General features: G+C 42.1%; 1 protein-coding gene across 6 annotated transcripts in view; it reads right to left on the reverse strand.

The window, feature by feature from the left end:
* The window catches only part of MPP5 (membrane palmitoylated protein 5), a 246730-nt gene that overhangs the window by 19376 nt on the left and 202196 nt on the right, over positions 1-25158 (reverse strand). For all 6 annotated transcript variants that reach the window (XM_029598872.1, XM_029598870.1, XM_029598868.1 and 3 more), the window contains 3 exons: positions 19996-20179; positions 7938-8009; positions 5997-6068 (listed from right to left, as the gene is read on the reverse strand). In XM_029598872.1, coding sequence (XP_029454732.1) covers positions 5997-6068; positions 7938-8009; positions 19996-20179 — 328 coding nt within the window. The remainder of the gene's footprint in view (positions 1-5996; positions 6069-7937; positions 8010-19995; positions 20180-25158) is intronic.

Genomic DNA, 25158 nt, shown 5'->3' on the forward strand with positions numbered 1-25158 from the left:
GCAAGGAATGAAACCATCACCTTACATTATTATTGAAACCATAACCTTACATCTTAATCTTGACTCCCCTGCTATAATTCTGGGCGACTTCAACTTACATGTTGACAAAGTCCCCCTCTCAACAAACTGTGAAGCTTTCCTCACCTCACTGTCATCGATGGGTTTCAGCCAACAAATCAACAAACCCACTCACAAAGCAGGCCATACGCTCGATCTCCTCTTTACAAACGCCAAGATTTCTCTTACAGAACAACCAAATTGTAAAAAAGTCCCATGGTCAGATCACTCTCTAATCTCCACCAGCTTTTCTATACCTCGATCAGACTCCAACCTCAACTCAAGACCCTCTTTCCAATACAGAAAATCCTGCTCCTCAGAACACCTCAGCAAACTTCTAACCTCTGATCTACCACTCATTGATGTCTCCACACCCAACTCTGCCCTCCAATCCTGGTCCAAAATAACAAAAGCTATTGCAAACACTCTCTGCCCACTGACAACCAAAACAAGGTCTTCCAATGCATCCAAACGACAACCCTGGTTTAACGATGAACTACGAAAGCTCAAACAACTACTTCGGCAAAAAGAGAGAAAATGGCGTAAAGCCCCTTCTCCGGCCACACTCTCTGACTACAAACGATCACTCCATCTATACAAAAGTACCACGTTAAAAACCAAAAGAGACTACTATGCCCGAAAAGTTCATCATCTCACCTTTGACTCAAAAGCTCTATTCACCTTCGTCTCCAGCCTCACTAAACCGATCACTCCAGATATTCCACCCGAACAAGCCCAGACTAAAGCAGACGAACTGGCTCTCCATTTCAACAAAAAAATATCGGATCTCCTCAATCAGCTAACTCCAATCACTACTTCTCCAGATAACACATACTTCCCCCAAAACAAAGAGATCCAGTTTATTGCCTTCGAACACATCACAATCACAGAGATACAAACGGTGTTAAAAAGAATGAAACCATCATCTCACCCATTTGATCAAATTCCATCCAAAATGCTCCTTCTCATCCCGGACACAATAGCAAAAACCTTAGCAGATATCATAAACTGCTCTCTATCACATGGTATCTACCCTGATGACCTAAAAACTGCCTCAATCAAGCCACTGTTAAAAAAACCAAATCTAAATGCAAGCGATCCCAACAACTTCCGCCCTATTTCCAACCTCCCATTCATAGCGAAAATCATGGAAAAATTGGTAAACACCCAACTATCCAATTACCTAGAGGACAACAGTATTCTTTCCCCAAACCAATATGGTTTTCGCAAAGCCGCAAGCACTGAAACGCTACTACTCTCACTCACGGACTTCCTCCTCTCTGGAATTGACAAAGGCCAAGCATATTTACTAATCCTCCTTGACTTTTCGGCGGCATTCGACACCGTCAACCACACCCTCCTTCTAAAACAGCTGGCAAACATTGGTTTAACAGGTGCCACACTAAACTGGTTCAAAACATTCCTTGAAAATAGAAGATATAGAGTCAAAATCCACAATAAAGAATCCCAATACCACCATTCTAATAGAGGGGTGCCGCAGGGTTCTTCACTTTCACCCACGCTATTCAATATCTACCTCCTACCACTTTGTCAACTTCTTACAAAACTAAGCCTGAAACACTTCCTTTTCGCAGACGACGTACAGATCGTGATCCCCATAGAAGAATCAATATCTAAAACAATGGAATACTGGGACAGTTGCTTAGTAGAAATTAAACTTCTCCTCACCAGTCTAAACCTGGTACTTAATGCTTCTAAAACAGAATTCCTGCTCATATCACCGGAAAACAAAAATACACACCCAAAACCACCCACACTCCTTCAAACAGCCCACGTAAGAGATTTAGGAGCCATCCTGGACAATCGACTCAACCTCAAACCTTTCATTAACCAAACCACCAAGGACTGCTTCTACAAATTACATATCCTGAAAAGAATTAAACCACTTTTTCACGCCCAAGACTTTAGAACAATTTTGCAAGCAATAATCTTTTCCAAATTAGATTATTGCAACTCATTACTACTAGGCCTCCCAGCTTCCTATACCAAACCTCTACAAATGGTCCAGAACTCTGCAGCCAGAGTCCTCACAAACTCCAGGAAAATGGACCACATTTCACCTATCCTCAAAAACCTCCATTGGCTACCGATCCACTATAGAATCATGTATAAAACCATTAACATCATATACAAAACTATCAACCAAAACACGCACCTCGACCTACAAATACCTCTTAAAAAATACACTTCCGCCAGACCCATCAGGGAATGCTACAAAGAGTCACTCCAAATACCAAAGGCCAAAACCTACCAACATAAATCATTGAGTCTCAGAGCCTTCTCTTCAGCAGGTCCAACTCTCTGGAACTCTATCCCACCAGATTTGAGACAGGAGCCATGCTCTCTAACATTTAGGAAAAGACTAAAAACTTGGCTTTTCAAAAAAGCATTTCCAAGCCTTGAATAATTCCTCCATTAAATAGCACAAACTCTTATCCAATAACTGGACCAAATACAATTCAATCAACCTTAAATTGACAATCATCAATACCTGCTGAACTTTTATCATAACACTGTCGTATTTATGCATTTGGTTATTTATGTTCCGTTCCATAGTGAGGTATTGCCACAGTTTCTCACATATTCTTATTTACTCACTATGCTACTCTATTACATTAATAGACTGAAATGTTAATATTGCTCTGTGCAATCTCTCCCCTTTTCCAGCTCCAAGTTGATTTCCCTGATTTATTGTAACTTTCTCAATTCCTTTATCTGATTCACGATATTTAAAGTTCAAGGTTCTTTTTGAGAACATTGTTTTACGTTATGTTATGTTTTACACACTTTGTTAATTGTAAACCGGGTTGATGTGATGCCTGTCATGAAACTCGGTATAACAAAAACAATAAATAAATAAATAAATGATGTTCTGTTTTTCTATTGCTGCACTGCATAATGTAGTCGAGCGTGTGGTTTCCAGTACAGTTTTTGTAGGTATGTTTCTATTTATACTTTATCATCTTTCTATTTTGTATTTGGTGAGGGTCTGTTTGTATTATAAAGGTCCAGGTCTTGTGTAACTAATTCTTGCTGTGAAAACGGTGGTATTTATCACTGGCTTTTACGACATTATGGTCATCTTTCCCTCATTTCTATTTTCAACAGAACTTTGCTCTTTTTAATTTCACTTGAATGCAGAAAGCAGTTTTAAATGTTCTTGCAGAAAATATTTTTTCATTCACATTTTATTGTAAACGCTGTTAGTGGATTAGATGATTATTTTAAGGGATGGACTTAGCTAATATCCACTCTAAGGACTGGGCTGCTGTGGACATAAAATTGATAGGCTTTTTGCATCAAAGAAAGTAGTGCTCACAGGGTAATGTAACCAACTGCGTTTGCTCACGAACAAAAAGTTTTGCACTCAGCAACCCAGTCCTTAAAAGGAACACCCTCAATCGCAAAATCTTATGCTCTAGACTTATGCAAATTGGTTTAAAAGTTTAAGTACTCCAGTGGTTCACTTCATACTTGTCTGATAAGAGGTTTTCAAGTGAGAATGAGCTCCGCTAGCTCATTATGGTTCCCCTCTGGGACTGGAGTTCCGCAAGAGTCATCCTTTTCATCGACTCTATTTAACATCCACATAAGACCACTTTGTAAACTCTTACTTTATCTTGGTCTTCATTATCTCTATGCTGATGACATCCCGTTTTTGATTCCTTGTCAAAGTGATGTGAAAAGTACTCTGAGCCGACTCACTATTTATCTTACTTCTATATTGTTATGGCTATCCCATAATCTATTATCACTTAATGTAGAAAAAATGAACTCATTCATCTGTTTAAGCATAATGGCTTATGTGTCCCTAACACTCTTTGCTTTCAAGGAATACATATCCCTATTATGGACGTAGTGTGGAACCCTGGAGTACTAATTGATTCTAAATTATCATTTTCAATACACATTAAGTCTGTTGTAAAATCTTCCTACTGGAAATTAAGGATGTTATGATGATTAAAGTCCTATCCTGAATTTTCCAATTTTTGTACAGTATTAGCCACTGCTTTTTTCAAATTTGAATTATTGTAATTCCTTATTCCAAGGACTACCAAAATATACCTTATGATCCCTGCAGATGATCCAGAACTCAGCTGCAAGGATCTTAACTGGTACTTCAAGGTTCAATCACACATCACCTGTTCCAAAGTCACTACATTGGTTACCAGTTGACTACAGAGCGCATTATAAGGTTTTAATACATAACGGTCTAAGACATGATGCTCTCTTTTTTTTTAATACCTTGTTAAAAATTCACTACCCTGTTAGAAATCTTAGATCTGAAGGTCAATGTCTTCTTAATATTTCTAACTATAAACTATATGGCTCACAGGTTTCAGGGATAAACTACTAAGTTGCAGGAGCTGAGTTATGGAATAAGCTATCTCAAATTTTACACAAGCTGGAATGTACTATGGCTTTTAAAAAGCAGCTTAAAACTCATTTGAGTTAGCATTCTTTTAACAATTTTAGGCCTAGCTTTATCAATCTGCTGTAAATATCGCATGCGTTAGGAAAAGGGGCGTGTTTAATGGTAATAGCCTAATTATCACAATGTGCGCTATGTTAGTGCTTCGCATAGATATTACCGCAAAGTGCATTAACATTTCGCACTTTGCAGTAATACCTACATAATTGCATCTCTCTCTCTCTCTCTTTGCCTCAGCCTAAAAATGCTCAAAACGGAATTTACAAAAAAAAAATTGCACATTGCGTTATGGGCATAACGCATTAAATCGCACAGCTTAACGCAGTTGAAAAAGGTGTAGTTATTTTTTGAGTCAAAACTGTGCGATATTGTGCGCTATGGCTTCGCGTTATGGCGGAATGTTCTATGGGCCTGTGCTCCAGATCTTTTAAGAACCTAGCAATGCCCCTGACAGTTCTGAGTAGATTTCCTCTACACATCCTTGAAAGGGAATAACCCCAAAATGCAGCTATGCTTTTTTTTTCCCCCACTTGACAGTTTCTTCCTTTTGCTTTGTACTTCCTGCTCAATTGGCACCATGGCTGGAATCTGACACTATGCTATGAGCAAGACTTGATACTAGGGAGGTGCAGGGTCTCAAAGATGGAGACCAATGAGAAGAGGGAAGACATGTCATCAATTCCTCTTCCTCCCTTCAGACGTGGGGCCGATAATTCAGTGCCAACCTGGAAGCACCTGCCTTGTTGCGGCCACAAACAACCCAGCCAAAGGAGAAGAGAGAGAGAGGCAGCAGGAGCTTTATAGGCAGCTACTACTGCATTAGTTCCATTCCATCAGAAAGCGTCATGTCAGTACGGAGCTCTCTAATGCACAGGGTATGGAGAAATCACCCCAGTTCATTCCTCCCCATCCCCCCTAGGATAGCTCTGCCCATGAGCTTTCAATTACCTGGGGATTTTGTCCCCTATTTTAAACCCCCTTCCAACTATTGTTTAGTCCAGTCTCTGCTGTGATGATACTTAGCTAGGGTTCATGAACCAGGGTTCCTTCTTCAATAGTGTGATCATGAGCCCTCACGTCTGAGACTAGGTATCAGCCTTAGCCAATAACTATAACCTTTCCTTCCCTCTCCCCCAGGAGCTGTGAATGTTGTCTCTGCAGCATCTCCAGCCAACCCAGGGAGCAGAAGTCCCAACCTGGGGATTGAGGGGTGACCACCTAATTGTCAGTGCACAATACTTACCAACCGAGCCACTGAGCTGGCCTAAAATGCAGCTGTGTTGCTTATAGTCTTTACTTCAATCTCATGTTGGCACAATGTGCTGCCAGCAATGGGGAACAAAGAAGTTGTAATAATTACTTTTTTAAAACCTTGAACTGCTTTTAGCAGAGATGAACATTAAGCCTGCATTATCTGGATCTAGGGTATGCCACGAAGCACCAGTTTCTGCTTGGGTCCCGCTAATCGGTTTCACATCTCGCTTACCATCGTTTTTATTGGCATTGTACAGAACCTTTTTTCGCTTCTTTTTATTCTTCTTTGCACACCACAGTTTTCCTGAGAAAGAAAGAAATGGCAGTCAAAACAATTCCAGAAAATTAAAGCAGAAGGGGTTTCCATGTTATCCCACTAAAACAAAGTTACCAGAAATTCAACAAAACTGCACAAGTCCTAGGAACTATTTATTAATTCTTTTCAAGATAACACAAGATGAATTATCTATTTACATGTCAATACCAGAATTACTAAGTGGTATCATACAGTAGTTAGTGATCAAGTACCCATCCTGAGAATTTAAATATTGTTGATGATAAAGGTCATTCCTCACATTCTGTTTGATTGAGAAGAATGTTATTGCATTCAAGTAAGGAATACAATGGAGTTTTGGAAAGGGATGCAACTGTTGTCATGGAAAGTGATCTGAATTAGGCATGACTCACAATGGTATACAAAGCTTCCATTGTATTCCTATTATGATTTGCAATGTTGTAACAAAAGAATTGGTAAAAAAAAAAGCCTCCAAAAACCAAATAGGCAAGGATATTACCTTTAAAAGGTTAATGAATGTTTATGGATGCAAGGATTTAAAACTATTAAAGATCCCTTCCTCAGACATCATTTTATCTAAGGAAGAAGCCTTAGTGCCAAAAGCTTACACCTTTAAACATTCATTAGTCTTATTAAAGGGACAACCCATACCACTGAAATAGTTTATCAATTCAAACCTGATTGGACATTTTTCTAATTCAGTATCAATTTATATTTACCAACTACACAGTTCTAAAATCAGATTTTAACACAGGGAAGGTAATTTTCTGTGGGTAAAATAGTGTTTTACTTGCTGAAATATACAGCTACTCTCACGTACGCATCTGTACACAGGCAAGTTTACCTGGACCGGGTGAAGGCTGGGATTTTCAAAAGTATGTGTGGCAATTTCCTCAAAACATGTTGCATACAAATTAGCAGGTGTAATTGTATGTGGGTAGCTTTGGTGGGATAATTTTCAAAGTGAACATGTGTGTCTCAGTTTGCTTTGAAAATTGGTGTAACTTGTGCATGCATTTGCTGACTCTCTTATGCAGGCTGTTAGAAAATTACCTCGCAAAATTATAAAGTGGGGGGAGGGGGTGGTGGAAAGAGGTGTCTTTTGTAAACCTCTTTGAACTATGACTAGACAATATTTAATAGACCCTTCCTCCCATGTGGCCCATGACTTCAAATTGTTATTCTGCTTTGGTGTTCATACAACTCAGATCAAGTAATGCCTTTCTCAATTCTTGGAACCACAGTTTGGAGAGTATTTTCTATTTACTTGAATTTAGTATGCTGCTTTTTTTTTTTTTTTTTACAAAACCACTTAGAGAGAACCAAATAAGAGAGGTTACAAGCCAGGGTCCTACACTCCTACTCAAAAGCAGTACAGTGACTTTACAATAAATAACTAGATGAACCATCAGGACAGATTCATCTCCATAATAAAATGTGATTTCACACAGCTTTGAAGGAGAAGTTGACAAATCTACAAAAAAAAAAAAAAAAAAAAAAAAGCACAGTTCAGCATTAACTAATGCTGGGTTATGTGCATCCATCACGAGGAGGAGTAAACAATGCTCCAGTTCCGAAACGGTCAAATATTTTCTAGGCACTTAATATGTAGCAGTATTACTAGTTTGTACCCTATATACACACACAGCAGCCTAACAGATATTCTTAGCACTATATCCATCTACTGTAGCTCTACATACACTCATAGCAGCTTTGGTGCTTCTGGTACAAATATTAATATGCACAAAAAGATTGCTACTGGACAGGTTCCTCAGCATGCTAGTAAGGGTAAAGATACTGCCAAGCAAATTAGCACACGCTGAACAAACATGACTTAAGGCGTATGGGCATTCTTCGGTGAATGTGGGCGCATCTAACCTGATTTCTCTGGTTCTTTATCTTCTTCTATGGTTTGCTTCATGGCTTCTCTTTGCTGTTGAAAGCTTTTTCCTTACAGAAAGAAAACCCATAAAAATCAATTACCACCCATTGGGAAAATGTCCTTAAAAAATAATAAATGTGAAAAAAAAAGAAATTTTGCAATAATGTTCAAAATAAACCATTTTGTTTTGATAAGGCTTTTGGACAGATACACATACACCAATAGCTCTGCCTACCTAACCAAGAGACGATGTTCCCATACTGCAATCAATGCAGCAAGGGTACCACATGGAATGAAGAACTAATATTTTAAATTTATTTGTTGCATTTGATTATCCACAACTCAAAGTTGGTTTCAAAAGTCAATGTAACAACATACATGATCATTAAAATTAAATAATTTTACAGAATCCCCTCCATTTCAGATAGCTCTACACTAATTATTTCCACCTGCCAATCAACTCTGTCCTTTCAGTTTATGAAAATATAAGAGTCCCTTTCTTCCCTCTATGTCTGTCAAATGTATTTTCTTAATCCTACTTTTGTAGTTAATACAGATGATATGATTATTCTCATGTAATTTCAAGTGTAACTGTTTCAGACAGCTTGTTAATAAATGTCGTCTATGATACAACTCAAATCCTCTGATAGGTGTGGATTGTGGTCAGGAAAACATTAGTAACATACATAATAGATGATAGCAGCAAAGAAAATGTGGGCCAGCCAGTCTGCTCAGTTATTCCTGGCCACACTAAGGACATATCCCAGCTGCAGACGTAGAAGATTGACCTCTTATAAGATATCACACTCCTATCTTCCTCATTGGTTCTTTACCCTCTCGAGTAGATGTGCATGTAAGATCCTATATTGTTAAATTTGTATAACCTTTAATAGTTACATTATATAAAAATCCATCATAACATGCAACAGAAAATAGAAAGGAACAACATTAAATAGATCATACAAAATTTTGCATATATGAATCCACCAATAAGAATGCAAGAGAATAGAAGTAAATGGAATAAGAAAAAAAATAGATATAATATTAATAGCCAAATATATCTAAATGATCAGCCTTTAGGAACATCTAGAACTTAATTCTTATTTGGTAGGAGTTGAGGTGACCTTCTTGGCTTTGCTTATAAGAAAAGAAAAGAGATGTTGAGGATCCACAAAAATATACCGTTCCCCTAGAGACCCACAGTACACTTGCACACGAACTTAAGAAGATAGCCCCAGTATCCAAAACCTGACGAAAAGCAAATCTTTTTCTAGCAGACTGTGTACCTTTATATCAATCAGGAAAAATCTTCAACAATTACTTCAGAAAGGGCACATTCCTATTCTTAAAAAATAACTAGCAAATCAAATCCTTATCTAACTCCACTGTAAAGTAAGAAGAGTCGCTCTAGTTCCAACTTCATCCTTGGACGTCTCAGGAAAGTTAGTTAAATTTATATTTCAGACAACAGGTGTCAAGGAATCCCTCCTTCGCTACCAATGATACATTCACTTTTTAAAAGCTAGGTACAAACATGAGAAACAGGTAGAACTGCCTCAGGATAAACTTTCAAAACCTCAAGAAAATATGTCAACATCTCGTATGGAGATATCTATTTAGATTGAGGAAAATTAATTATATGTGAAGAGACCATCTTGCTCTTCAAAGTTGTCACATTTTTCACCAGAATAACTTTAGTATTTTGTAATATAGAAATCTGATTCTGTGAAATCTCCAGTCTTGGTCTTAACATTACTCCAATGTACCTTCAAGAACTATACATTTATGTTCCACATCAGCAGAAAACTTACACAGCTGGATAACAGTTCCTATTTGGGTACCTTTCATCCTAGCCATTATAGTCCACACATTTGATAAGGAAACATGCAGGGAGGACGTATTAAGACTAATAAAAGATTTGCAGATTGTAAAAGATTTTTACAGCTTTCGAGTCCTTGATGGTGGGGGAAGAGGAGACCACATCTCCCTCTGCAATCCACACTCCTCACTGGCCAACCCCTACATCCCTCTTATTGAAACCACTGCATTCTCAGATTCTCCTTCCAACTGAATCTTCCCAAGTGATAAACCATCCTGTTGGAAAGTCTCAGTGTGGACTCCTCCTTCTGTACTCTGGTTGGAACAATTCGTATCCAGGCCCGGATACAGAGACTCACAGTTCAACAGCTGCAGAAGCCCCTCCGGAAGCGGCAGCTGATCAGGGCCACTATAACTGAGAGATGCTGATTTTGATGCCTTCTGCAGCAATATTAACAGAATCTTAGGGAGCAACAAATTCGGTCAATGTCCTTGGATTGGTGAATAACCTTTCTGCCTTGACTCTTACTCACCATTTTAAGGTAACAAATCAATAAAGAGAAAAGAAAGCTTGGAGCTCATTAGCAATGCTGCAGCTAGCCAGACACCATTTTGGATCTGATCCAACAAGATCCTATATTTAATCCCACACCCTGCATGCCAACCCACTTCCCACTCCATGTTTTCCTACCAAGTTTTGCAATTATCCAAACAGTTACAGCCTGGTGGCAGTGCTGTCATACCAAAGGAACCTGGTTTAATTCCCAGCTCAAGTCTTCTGCTTCCTGGGTCTGGGAATGCTGCGGAAGCAGTGTTCATAGGTCTTTGGTTAGGGGGCGTCACTATGCAATGGCGACACCTAGTGGCCTGATTTAGGGCACATGATTTCAGGGATCCAGAAAGAGCCAAGGTAATGGCCTCCTTCCACTGCAAAGACTACACTAAAGGAAGTTGGAAGTGGATACTACACACAATAAAGTAGCATTTTCTCATGTTTCCTCTGAACTTTCATCTTGCTAACATGTCCCCTTGTCCCTAAAATCCCTTTTCCAAGAAAAATGTCCCCTTCCTATAATTTATTGAAGCCTGTCAAATATTTGAATATTTCTATCACATTGCACCTGTCCCCTTTTTACCTCCCTTGAGTAATGCTTAGTACAGGTGAAAGCAACTCTGGTTCTGGAATGCTACAAACAGGTCTGGTTTTCAAGACATCCACAATGAATACGTATGAAATATACTGTATATCTGCATACAATGGAGGCAGTGCATGCAAATATACCTTATGCATATTCATTGTGGATATCCTGAAAACCAGAGCTCTTTGCGGAACTCCATGACCAGAGTAGCCTACCCCAGCCTTAATAGATGCAAAAAAGTACTGAATTCAAACTGGTGCATTGTGCCATTAATCTGGTCTGTGACTTGAAAGTAAGATAGTGTAATTTTTGAATCTCTCAAATTCTAAACTACAAGCATAACATGGCTCTAGTTTGCTGCTTGCAACATTTACATATTACAGTTTATCTTTGGTCAGCTTAAGTGAGTCCTGGGTAAAACAATCCATGCAGAAGGGTATATGCTCAGAATTAGATTCTCCACTACTACGCATACTCAGAATTAGACACACGTGGAAAAGGCAAGCGCACACATATTTATTTGTAGGGTTTTTTTTATACCTCCTATCAAAATGTCTAAGGGGTTTACAATTACAATATCCATAAAATCCAAAATAATCAATCAATAAAATTTCATAAGACAACATAAAACAAAATTAAAATAATGAAATCACATTAAACCAATAAAACAGACAGATAATGATGACTACTTTGTATAAAACTTAGCAGCTACTTAATCATGCATTATATAGTACATAATTAAATGTTGCAGGCTTGTTGAAATAGATGTGTCTTTAATAGCTTCCTGAACTTCAACAGAGAAGGTTCGTCCTTGCTCTCCTCAGGTAATAAGTTCCAGAACAGAGGGCCTTACACACAAAGAAGCTTCACTTGGAATTCATCCAGCTGTATACAGAAAACTCCTTTGCCTTAGATTCTTGTTGTGTCTATCTACTGGCCTTACACCTCCATAGTTGGACTATTCTATCTGAAATGCCTGAAAAATCAACAATTGAAAAACATAGGATGTTGCTTGTAGAGGGAGTGAATTGGAGCTGTAGCCCAGTTTTTGATGCATGGCAAGTGCAAACATGTCTGGCACTTTCCCATGCCTGTCCAACAGCAGTGCAAGAATCACCTTCTGAGCTCTGCTGAGCAGATGTCGTCCCAGGAAGCATAGGATCAGACTTCTCAGGAGCTGTGGTATGTACTTATCAAACTCAGACACAGAAAAGTGAAAATGTTACAAAAAAATTCAAAATCACCAATAGCAAGTTTGCTTACCATAAATGGAGTTTTCCATAGACAGCAGTATGAATTATCCATGACACCTGGGTGACATTATCTGATGACACCAAATGGGCCCTTCTTTCATAGCTCATAGAAATTTTGCTCTACTGAGCATGTGTGGAAGTTCCCATGTAGCTGTTGCCTTTTGAGCCCCTCAGCTGATTGTTGAACTTAACGTTAGCTCAGTAGTAGACTCTCCAGGGAGGTGAGTAGGTATTAAGCATTGCTAATTCATCCTGTTGACTATGAAGAACCTTGTTTACAGTAAGCAAACTTGCTTTCTCAGTTGCCAAGCAGGACTGAATTAGATATGACATGTGGGGAGTCCCAAGCTGAGGGTTGCAGCAGAGCACTTACTAAAAAAGCAACCCAGACCCCACTGAGTGAATAAGCTGTGCAAAATTGCTTGCCCAAAGTTACTGCCACTTCCTGCTAGATTGTCCAGACAGTAATGGGACCTGAAAATGTAAACTGATGACCAAGTTGCAGTTTTGCAAATATCTTCAATGGGTACAGCTTACAAATGAGCCACTGCGAAGCCCAACGATGCAGCTGAGTTCTCTTCAAATAAGCAGCCAAGGCCCTCTTGCAGTCAAATGAATGTACAGCCTTCTCCCTTTGGTGTGCATGAAGTCTTGGAAAAAATGTGGACAATATGATTGCTCGATTCAGATGAAAAGCCAAAACCACTTTTGCAGAAAGTTTAGAGTGAATGTGGAAAATTGCACATATAGTGAGCCTGAAGCTCATTGACACTCCTAGCCAATGTAACTGCAACTAGGAACATTATTTTCCAGGTAAGAAACTTCAAGGAAGTTGACTAACAGTTTGTAAGGTGGCTTCATAAGTTGTGCTAAGTCCCATGACACCAGTGGTTTGGCAACTGGAGGTAAATGCTTTCATGAGTTTTGAAACTAAAGGATGTATGGATATCTGTTTACCATACACTTGAACATGGTAAGCTGCAATGGTACGGATATGCACTTTGACAGATGATATAGTGAGACTCCGGGAGGAGAGGGAGAAGAAGTAATGAAGCAACTCCTTTGGTTCTCAAGCAAACAGGTCCAAGGAGCTTGCTTGACACCTAGATGGAAATCTTTTCCATTTAAAACCATAAGCATTTCTGGCTGAAGGTCTTTGCTTCCTAAGGCAATGACAGCAATGAGCTTAGCAAGTACCCAACATCCATGCTGTCAAACTGAGGGAGGAAAGGTTCTGACTATAAAGACAATCCTCCCTACTGAGTTAAGGTTGTTGGATCAGATCCAAGAGGGATTGGAGGGCTGACTGACAACCGGATAAGATATGAAAACCACACTTGTCTGGGCCACAATGGAACAATGAGGATCAGGTGTGCCCAGACCTTGAGTGCTTTCTGCACTTTTCTCGCCACCAACAGAAGAAGTGGAAAAGTGTACAGCAGATCTGTATCCTATTTGAGTAGAAAAGCATCTGGACCAGATCTAAACTTGGAAGAATGGAGCAGAATCTACCTACCTTCCTGTTGTCCTCAGATGCAAACAAGTTGATCGATGGGCAACTCAGAGACTGAACAATCACTTTGGGAACAATACATTCTGCTGAAGTGATCTGCTAATGCACTGGAAATCCTGGAAAGGGAGGGTGCTTGTAGGAAGGCTCTGTGACTGCAAGCCCACCCCCAAATTCTTAGGGATTCCTGGCAGAGAGTCCATGACCGTGTAGCCCCTTACTTATTCATGCAGAACATTGCTTCTAGGTTGTTGGTTTAGAACAAACTTATCTTTCATTGAAGGAGATGTGAAAATCTTTCAATGCATGCCTGAAAGCTAATAGCCAAGAATTCTGATCTGAAATGGATGTTCTATTTACAACCAGATTCACTGGGTTCAAAAAAGTACCTGTGTGGGCACCCCATCTCCTGGTGGATGCATCCATTGCCAGTGTTACCTGATGAGGTAGAAGCTGAAAGGGAGCTCCCATCTTTTGCGTGGATGATATAGATCATATATAGGATTTTTGCTAATATTCTATTGTAATGCTTCTTATTTGCATAATTTCCAAACTGGCCATTGGGATTGGATGATAGGGGCCATAGAATCATCTAAGGCCTCACCCATAGCCAAAGATTTTAATATGGCAAACAACCTTTTACAAAAGAGAATAAATTAAACCACAACCCTGACATCTTTAAAACCAGTAGTTGATCAAGCAATTAGAGCTTATAATGTCAACTTTCAATTTGCAAGCAGAGAAAACTTATATTCAGATTTGTTGGTTGCAATGCACCTTACTTAATGCAGTATTAACTCTGATGACCCAGAGTAGATTCAGATGAAATATTTTCCAGGGACATAAACCTCTATTATATTTAAGACAGGACCATGACATGATAGACAAGTTTAACCAGTTCCTTGGTTCTAATCATTACATCTACGAATTTGTAGGTTCATTTTCTAAAGAAAAGCAAAAATATGTCTTGTAGCAGAATCACACCAGGACAGATTCAGCCTATTCCATATAACATGGAACTAGCTTTTCACCTTTATTTTGCAGCAGTACACACCCACAGGAGGTAAAACCACCTCTTAATGAGAAAGTTAATACCCCTCTGCATTCTTGGGCTAGTTTGAAGTGTTGAGGCCAAGGCTGGGACTAGCAAATATTACCTGCTTCCGAAACATTATTTTCCATATTATAGAAGAAAATCAAGTTATTACTACCTTGCTCTGGTGCATATACTTGTGTACTAGTACTACCTACCCTGTCAAATCATTTGTTCATTGCCGGCTTTTTGGGCAGTTCTGCCGAAAGATTGCTTCAATATTAATATATTTCTGAAACGCAGAAAAAAAGCAGCATCTACCACAGGAGAACATTGCCAAAAATCTTTTTAAAGTTTACAAAAATAACATTTTTATATAAAACTGCACACAATTTGGCACTCTTATAATACATGCTTAAACAAAATGAACTCCTGTGGTAATAACTAGTTTCAGGAAGAAATCACAGGATGCCTAAATTATTTTAGGGCCGATGTAGTAAAACCTGCTCTAAAACAGGACTTAAACTTCAGCATGTGTTTTGGTTAATGCGTGCAGTAGATACCAGCAGTACCGCGGGATGCAGTAAGCTAATGGGATGCAAATCAAAAAGAAAAACATATGTGCTAAACGAAAAACACGCACCTTAATGTGAGTTTCCCTGAAAAATCTGCACTAATACAGAAAAGTGCTTTAAAACCTGAGTAGGAAGGAAAATGCTTGAAGTTGCAAGGAGTGAGACCAGAATAGCCTTGCATGCAAGACTGGTGCTGGGCATCTCAACTTGAGCACAAATCTTGCACGCAAGGCATGCCAAGTGAAATCAAAGAGTATGCTCATTGGGGAAGATACTTCAGCTGAACACTAAGCACTTTTTGTGCTGCACACCCTGACTAGGGCATAAAAGAGCATGAACCTTATGGCTGTAGGTGCCTGCTAAAGAAAGCTTACCCTTTCATTTCACTTGGCATGCCTTGCATGGAAAAATATGCCAAGTCAAGATGCAATCTTGCATGCAAGGTCTCCAGTGCATACTGTCCAGCTGTAGGTGTCATCCCCAAAGAGCTTACACTTCAGTTTTACTTGCCACGCCTTGCCACAATGTGGCATGCACTTACAGTTGAATATACACTGGTATTGTGGCACAAAGGCATTGTTTGTGAGACTGGCCCTGTGTCTCAGAGGTGAGGTGTGGCATCTGTGTATGCACTCTCTCCCCTTTACACTGTCCATTTTGTAGCCCTCTCCCTGCCCCTCCCCCATATGTGTTTGTGTGGGAATTAGTGTTGTAAGAGGGGGATAGGGTGTGAGTGATACATGGCATGTGCATGGATGGATCAATTGAAATTGCTTTTGGCTAACACAATGCTGGATATTTAACTCCTGGATCTGAGATGAAATTAAAGTTAACTTACAATTCTGGTTGACACTGCTGTGTTCATGTAGTAGTATGTTCTTCTTATGTTCTTAGTGTGCTTCTACAACACTGAGCACAATAGCATAACATGGCCACCAGCAATGCAAGTTAAGTTTCACTCCTGCTTTAACCTAGGAGCTAGATTTTCAGTTTTAAGAAAACGTGCTTTTAACCTGTCTGCCCTTTAATGCAACTCCTTGCATTGCTGGGGAATAACTAAGGCCTTCTTTTACATGGGATTTGTTTGCATTTGTGCTAATTTTTAGTCCTGTTTTAGTGCACATTTTTAGGAGTTAAAACCCCTGTTAAATACCAGAGTTAATTACCTGTGGGGAAAATGCATACTAAAACAGAGTAAAAATCTGCACTAATATCAGTGTATCTTATTACACTGGCCCCTTTTTAATTATAGGACTACAAATGTTAATCTCTTGGCTCCACATGCCTAACCAATCCCTTTTCAAAACAAATATACACTGAGACGATGATGAAGGCATGAACCAATCAGATGCCTCCGGCACTGAAGCTTTCCTAATTTATAAACTAATTTCTGAAAAAAAACCAAACATAACCTAGGAAGAATTATGGGATATTTTAAATAATTTTCTCTTCCCATATTCTTTCGGAAAGGTTTAGAACCCTCCAGATACCTCACTACATGTCTCGACATCCAAGGGATCCAACAGGCGATATTCTTCTGCATATCTTTCTTTATCCAAGGACAGCAAGGAAATGGACTAATTCAAGTGAAAATCTGACACCACTTTAGGCACCTGTCTATCTCCTGTGATACCTGCTGGTCCTTGGTTCCTGCCTGCTGATTGATGTAAGCCACCGTCGTTGAGTTGTCTGACATTATTCAGACCCCTCGACCCTGTAGTCTGCTGCTGAACTGCAAGCACGCCAACTGGACTGCCTGGGTTTTCAGCGAATGATGTTCCAGAGAGACTCCTCTGTATTCAAGTGCCCTTGCGCCGTTAATTCCTGACAGTGAGATCCCCAACCTTGGAGGCTCGCATCTGTCGTGAGAACCAACCAGTCCGGCAATGTCAGCGAAACTCCCTTTCTCAGCTGATCCGCTTGCAACCACCACTAGAGGTGAGAGCAGACTCCCATTGGCAGGTGGAGCCAAATCAAATAGTCCTGAAACTGTGGCTTCCAACGAGACAACAGGGAGCGCTGAAGTGGACACATATATGCCCTTGTCCAAGGTACCACTTCCAGGGTTGCCACCATCAACCCAAATACCTGTAGATAGGACCACATTGTCACGCATATAGTGCTCACTAACATACGCATTTGAGACATCAACTTTTGAATACGAGCTTCTGGTAGAAAAACTTTGTCCTGCTTTGTGTCAAAGCACACACCCATATACTCCAACGACTGAGATGGTTGAAGACTGCTCTTGGTTAGGTTCACCACCCAACCGAGCTCCTATAACCTTGCAGGTCACCAGACGGCAAGTACCCAAAAACTAAGTCTATTCCATGTTACATTGATAATGGCAGTGGCTATTCTTTAAGTGAACTTAATAGCAGGTAATGGACTTCTCCTCCAAGAACTTACCCAGTCCTTTTTAAACACAGCTATACTAACTGCACTAACCACATCCGCTGGCAACAAATTCCAGAGTTTAATTGTGCGTTGAGTAAAAAAGAACTTTCTCCGATTAGTTTTAAATGTGCCCCATGCTAACTTCATGGAGTGTCCCCTAGTCTTTCTACTGTTAGGTCTAATAGAGCCCTTTATATTCAGGAGGACTTTATAAGACACTCATTTGGTAGTAAGATTTTCATTGTATACATTGTTCTGAGCTCCATATTCATTAGTACCAGAGTGAAAATGTTTGTGTACATTTACAGGTATGTGACCATTACATGTGGATAGATGGATTCAGGACCAGTGGGTTATGCACCTTTACCAGCAGATGGAGATGGAGCAACCTGATGTCACAGTATATATACCCCTGCAGTGACATTAGCCTGCCAGTATTCTCCTTCTCCAACAGATGATGGACTTGCATCTCCCGACTGGGGATTGTTTCAGATTTTAGAAGGAGATTTTAAAAATAAAAAGAATTGATTGCCCCACTCTCCTGCGCTGATACCAAACGGTCCCTCCCAGGTTGAGAATTCCTGAGGTGATTTCCATGGTCCCTCAGATGTGTGCCTTGGTCTGGTAGCTGGTTTTTCAGCCAGCGTGGACTTAGCAGATTGTAAAGCTTAAAGGCAGCCAGTGCAGGAAACCGAGCATGGCAATGATGGCAGATGCCCTCTCCCCCCTCAGCTGGAGACCGGGAAGGGCTGAGCTCCAGTAAGTTTAAAAAAAACAAAAAAACAAACAACTTTACAGTGACAGTGAAGGAGGGTTGTTTAGGGCTTCCCCGGTCTCCGAGCTCAGCGCGCCGTTCCAACGGTTGTCTCCCCCGGTGGGAAGTTCAGGTACAGGGGGCAGCCTGATGGGTTGAGGAACCTCTTTTGGCTAAGCCCCGCTCCAAGGTTTTTCCACTGCATGCCGCATGGTAAGTCGCGACAGTGTTTTCACGTGCTTTTGCTTACGCGTTCGGCTGCCCTCTGTAGGATGGCAGTTTAGCGGTGCAGGTTTTGGACGCTTAGTTGAGTGTCGGCTTGGGTGTCCAGGTTAAGCAGCGTCCGGCTTGGATGCATACTTATCATGTGTGCACAAATTGGGCGTACGTTTGTTTGCGCTTAAGTTGAGGCGCCTAGGCTTGGACGCCTACATTTTGGATGCATATAAAAATAAATAAATAAAAATATGATGGCACCTATAGCTAAGAAACCTAAGCGCTTTGCCTTGTGCGCCACCTATCATATTTGGGTGTCTCAGCCTGTCGTGCCCTCCAACTTGTGCCAATGCTGTTTAGAGGCTCAGGGAGAATTATCTTCCTCTGATTTTTACTAAGCCTAATTCTTCCCAGCCTGATGAGGTTATGGGTAAAGTTGGGTCAGGAGAATTGCCTGATATTGGAACTCCCTTTTTTGGTTCCTTAGCAGGGAATGGCAGCTCAGTGGGCACCGTGGAAGTGCCTCCTGGTTTTGGCAAGGATTCTTCTACCTTTTCATGGGTTGAATTCTTTCAGGGATTGCAATCCTTTCTTCAGGCACAGTCCTCAGCCCCATCCAGTCCTGTCAGGTCAGTCCCTCAGGCGCTGGCCTCTCCCTCTTCTGGTATTACGCAGTTTTAACCCATCTCTCCTGGTCATATGCCCCTGGAGACACTTTCTGTGGCGGGTATAAGTCTATAAATTGAGTGCATGTTCTAGCCAGAAGCTAACTTCCTGCCACACTAAGGTAACTGTCTCCATTCTAGCCTTGGTGTTTGGAACTATGATGGGAAATGATCCATTATATTTGTTTGAAAAGCTGAACAGGTATATTTCTTAATGGAGTCTAAGATTAAGTAAAGGGGGCCATACTGCAGATTCCATCACTCAAAGTTAAACAGAAAAGTCAGTTTAAGGAAGGGCATTTTTTGTGTTCGCACCTACTTTGTGGAATAAGTTACCAGTGGAAGTGAGGCAAGAGATGTACTATTTAGCCATCTTTCCCAATCCTTTCCTGGAGGCACACCTAACCAGTTGTGTTTTCAGGATATCCATAATGAATATGCATGAGATGACTGACATATACTGGACCCTTGGTGTATGCAAAGTCTGTCTCTCCTGGAAAAAAAAAATCAGCTACAAGAAAAATGGAAAACTACAGAAGTCACTACAGCACATATGGAACCAATTAGACAGATAAAATTGTAAATGCCAAGAATAAAGGTAAACAAGCACACTGTTACAATCTCAGTCACAGACCATAATAGTTGTTTTTTTTTTTTTTTTTAGATGAGCTGTAATACATTTTTTGAAACCTACCTGGTATGAGGCCTGCCAGAGGCTGATTGTCTTCATCTCCGTCCCTGTACGCTTGCCACCAGTTTGGGTCTTCTTGGCTGATCACGTGGAGAATATCACCCTTCTGAAATGACAACCCTAACTCTCGGCAGGGAACGTAGGGATCGTCAGAAGGATCATAATCAAAATGTGCTTTCACGTGCACCTAAAGAAACAAAAAACAAGGCTTCGGAAAACAAGCCTCACAGGAACAAAAAAATACACCAGTTTAGACAAGCTATGCATGCAAGTCTGCAAATTTATATAGTGTGTTTTTATTAATACTTTTTACCTTTTGGAGCTTGCAAAGTTTATTTGATTATTGTATTTTGTTTGTAGGAAACTACTTTGCCAGAAACTTTTGCTCAAAGAAGGTGGTATATAAGAATATTTTTTAAGGAAGGGAGTTCATAACTCTGGATACTTCTTCTTCTTCCTTAGAGTTGAGATTTTCTGACTTCCAAGGGTTAATTCAGGTTCAAGTGTGTACAGATTGTGAACTGTTACTAGATTTAATATAGTTTGTTGTTCCCAAAAGCTTTAAAGAAGGTATTCACATAAACAGAATGGATAGAGATAAATTTTTATGATCAAAGCAGTATTAGTTGTTTTTTAAGGTACGACAATGGCCTTTGATACTATTGATCATCAGTTGGTTTCTCATTTCATTCAAATAGGGGTTTGTGGTACTGCACTAGAATGCAACATCTATCTCCACAAGTGTCTACGATGTCATCAGGACCTTTGGTGTCCATTCTCAGAAAAACGTTGCGAACACAAGGCGAATCCAGACAGCAACTAGCTAGCACCACTCAGAGACCGTATTGAGGACGCAGTTATTGGAGTGATTAGGGTAAGTCTACAGAATATGGGGATGGCGGCTAACTCCAATACAGAGGCGGTAGCAACGAAACCAAGTAAAGGGCCAAGGGCAAGAGCAGATCTGATCCTAGTTCAGACAGCTCCTCTAACTCTTCCTATTCTGAGAGCTCATCAGAGGAGGGCTCATGCAGGCTAACAGACGATAGGGATGAGGTATCCAAGGGACCCCCGTACTTAACCGGCCCTACAAAAAAAGGCCCTACAAAAAAAGATCAGGAAGTGGACATAAATATTAGAATTATGGAAGGCAGGAGGAGGAGGGATGACAAAAAGAAGAGCAAAAGAAGGAATGAAGCACCAGACTCAGCCAAAAGGGTTCCAGAGAATATAGTGAATTGGACAAGAGCGTTTTTGCGATAGATAAGTGTTATCGGCTAGGATGATCCCATGCAGTACAGTTCCATGTTGAGTTATGCAGACACAATTCTTGAGGCCTACAAGGAGTATGACAGGTGGGCCTGGTTAAACTATGATGAGCATTTCAGGGACAAAATGGAAGAGAATTGTTTAATGTCTTGGGGCACCCAGGACACAGGGCTATGGCTGAAAGATGACTAATGAGGCCGCAGATGCTGATGCTCTTCCATGGCCTGCACAATGGTCAGGTCAAGGTGTCTGGGGCCAACAATAACACCTGTTGGAGGTACAATAAATCATCCTGTAGTTTTCAAGACTGCAAGTTTAAACATGCCTGTTCTATCTGCCCCGCCTCCATCCTGCCAGTAGATGCATGAAAAATGTCACAGAGTACTGCCAAAAATAGATAGGTCCTTGACAGATAAGGTGATGAGTGTCTGGCTTGCTCGTTATCCAAGGAAGAAGGCGGCCCAAAAATTGACAGACTGTTTCCGAGAAGGGTTTATCATCCCATTTGAGGGCCCTATTGATGCCAGCTCTTCCAGCAATGCACCTTCTTTAGTTAGGCATGCAGACATTGTACAGCAGAAGCTCGACTGAGTTGGCTCTTGGCAGGATGGCAGGCCCTTTCTGCATCCCACCATTCATGGAGATGAATCTATCATCTCTGGTGGTTCTATCCAAAAAAGAGGCTTGACAGTCTTGTGAATAAAATGAGAAGCTTAGGAGTGAGTGCCAAGTTGGTGGCCTGGATTGCAAACTGGTTGACGAAGAGAAGACAATGTGTGATGGTAAATGGAACTTACTCTGAAGAGAGAGCTTTGTTAAGCAGAGTGCCGCAAGGATCGGGACTGGTCCTGTTCAGAGAGAGGATGAAAGGCACGGCTCAAGAGGTCCGCCAGGGTGTTGTCCACATCTGGGAGATACACTGCCTTGAGGAGGATGCTGTTGTCGATGGCCCAAGAACAAATGTGGACTGCCTCCTGACAGAGGGTAAAGGATCCCATTCCCCCGTTTGTTCAGAAACCTTATAGCTACTTGACTGACAGACTGAACAAGAACTACCTTGTTCTGGAGTTGCTCTCGGAATGCCTGGAGTGCATACCGAATTGCTCGCAGCTCCAGGAAGTTGATTTGAGACTGATTCTTGCGCAGGCCAGAGACCCTGGATGTGGAGATCCTCCAGATATTTTCCCCACCCCTTCCGAAATGCGTCTGTGGGCTCCAGAAAGGGACTCCCTTTTCCAAATTAGAGTTGCCCACCACTGAAGGGATTGATGTAGCAGTGTGGTGATTAGAACATGCGCATGCAGGTCTTGGGAAGCCTGGCACCATTGAGAATGTAGCTCCACTGCGCCCTGAGCACTTACAGCCGAGCAAAGGAGGTGACATGCACTGTCGCTGCCATGTGGCCTAGCAATCGGAGAAACTGGTGTGCTGAGACCTGAAAGGAAGCAGAGACCGCTCGAGTGAGAGCCACAAGGATCTCTGCCCTTTCTCAATGCAGAAAAGCCTTCGCCTGGGCAGTGTCCAGTTGAGCTCCAATGAAGTCCAGTTGCAAGCATGATTGGAGATGGGATTTTGGATAGTTGATCAAAAATCCCAGGGTTTCCAAATTTGGATCAAGGTGCGCAGGGCACTCAGTACCCCCTGTTCTGAAGTGCTCTTGATAAGTCAATATTCAATGTACGGGAAGACATGAATCCCCTGTCTCCGAAGATAGGCACAGACAACTGCTAGGCACTTGGTAAAGACATGGGGTGCAGATGCCAGGTCAAAGGGCAGAACGTGATACTGGTCGTGACTCCCATCAACCAGGAATCGGAGGTATTGCCGATCTGCCGTAAAGTTGGGAATGTGGGTGTATGCGTCTTTTAGATCTTGGGAGCAGGCCAGTCTCCCACTTTGAGAAGGGGGAGCAAGGTGCCCAGCGAAACCATTTTGAACTTCTTCTTCACCAAGAAACGGTTTAAGACCCTCAGGTCCAAAATGAGCCGGAATCCCCTTGTCTTCTTGGGGATTAGAAAATACCTGGAGTATATCCCTCGTCGTGCTGACTGGTGGAATGGGTTCGACCGCCGAGCCAGTATGAGGGCGGAGAACTCTACCCGAAGCAATGGTAAGTCCCCTGTTGGTCTGCACTGGGGACACAGAGGCGAACGGGGTGGAACTCACTGGAAGTGCAACCTGTAGCCCTGGCGCACAATGGATAGGACCCAGAGCTCCGATGTTATGCAGGTCCATCGGTCCGCAAAAAGCTGGAGCCGACCCCCAACCGGGGTCGGTGTCCTGTGGTGAGGGATGGCTCAAGCTCCCTGGCCGCCAGTGAAAACCACATGGAGGGGTTCTGCGGTGGAACTGTGGTTATTCAGGGTGCCCAAGGCGGCGGGTAGTATTTACATGGCCGGTAGAACAGCTTCTTTGGATATTGCCGAGGGGGCTTCTTGGGCGGCTGGGTGTCAGAGGTACTAGCTAACAATTGCTGAAGGGTCGTTTGATAGTTCTTCAGTTGCGCCACTGCCTCCTTGATTCTGTCTCCAAACAGATTTTCTCCCCTGTGCAAGGCAAGTCAGCCAGACGGTCCTGGATTTCAGGGCGTAAGTCTAAGGCATGTAGCCACACTGGCCACCGGGCCCTGATGCCTACCTCAGCAGTTTTCATGGCTGTCTTAAAAGACATGATAAGCAGAGCAAACTTCATGCTTATCGCACTCCAGGCCCTGCTGGACAATTTTTTGGAAATCCTCCTGGAATTGGTGTGGTAGGCAGCCCCTAAATTCAAGGGCCTATTTCCAGAGGTTCCTGGAGTACTGCCACATATACAATTGATAGCAAGCAATTTGTGCAATTAACATTGCACCCTGAAACACCCGGCATCCAAAGGCATCGAGACCCCTATGCTCTCGCCCTGGGGGAGCCAAGGTGTGGGTGCGGATCCTCTTTGCCTTCTTCAAGGCTGATTCTTTCACCACTGATTGGTGGGGGAGTTGATGGTGCTTGAACCCGGTGGTAGGCTGGACTAAGTAAACTGTGTCCATCTTCCAGTTCACCGATGGCACCGAGTTGGGGTGCTCCCAAAGGCGGACTACCAGCTCCTTGAAGATGTCATGGACTGGCACTGCCTCCATCTCTTTCGGGGCATCCATGAATTGCAGAATCGTGAGCATCTTGTGCCTGGTGTCCTGCTCTGTTAAAAGCTGGAAAGGCACCGAATCTGCCATGGCTTTTACAAATCCTGCGAAGGAGAGATCCTCCAGGGGAGGATCTGATCTGGTGCAGACAAATCCAGTGGAGAGGGCTCTGAAGGCAGATCCTCTGATTCCTCAGTGGAGGACATGGACACCTCTCCTCCCCAGGGGTCATAAGGGGCCACCCCCTCAATGCGTGCTTCCGAGGATGCAGGGAGGGGGGCGGGGGGAGGGGTGGTGAAAGACCCAACAACAGTTGAGGTGTAGGCCTCAAAGGCACCGAAGGAGGAGCTGGAGGCATCGATGGACCTCGAGGCCTTAGGAGCGCAGACGGGTCCACCAGCAGAAGGAATGGTGGCACCAAAGGCATCGACCCTGATGGCCCTAGGGAAGCTGGCGGAGCACCATGCATCCCCGAGACGCCATCAAACCTGATGGCCCTTCCTCCTCAGAGTCGTCGCTCACCGGTATGGGGGCTGTTGGCGGAGGCAGCGGTGCACCTTCAGCCACGAAGAGGCTTGGGGCACCATTGCTGGCTGCATCGGTAGAACACACAGCAGCATATTGAGCCGTTCCAGTAAAAGCACAAGCACCAGTAGAGACAATTCCTGCGGTGATGGCAGTCCCAGTGGAACCAAAGGCTCGAAGCCCTGCAGGGCCCGGCCGACTGCCAACCGCACGCGCCTCTCCAACTCCTCTTCAAAGGCAGCCGAGAACAA

Source organism: Rhinatrema bivittatum, chromosome 4 (assembly GCF_901001135.1).
Source record: "Rhinatrema bivittatum chromosome 4, aRhiBiv1.1, whole genome shotgun sequence".
NCBI classification, from domain to species: Eukaryota; Metazoa; Chordata; class Amphibia; order Gymnophiona; family Rhinatrematidae; genus Rhinatrema; species Rhinatrema bivittatum.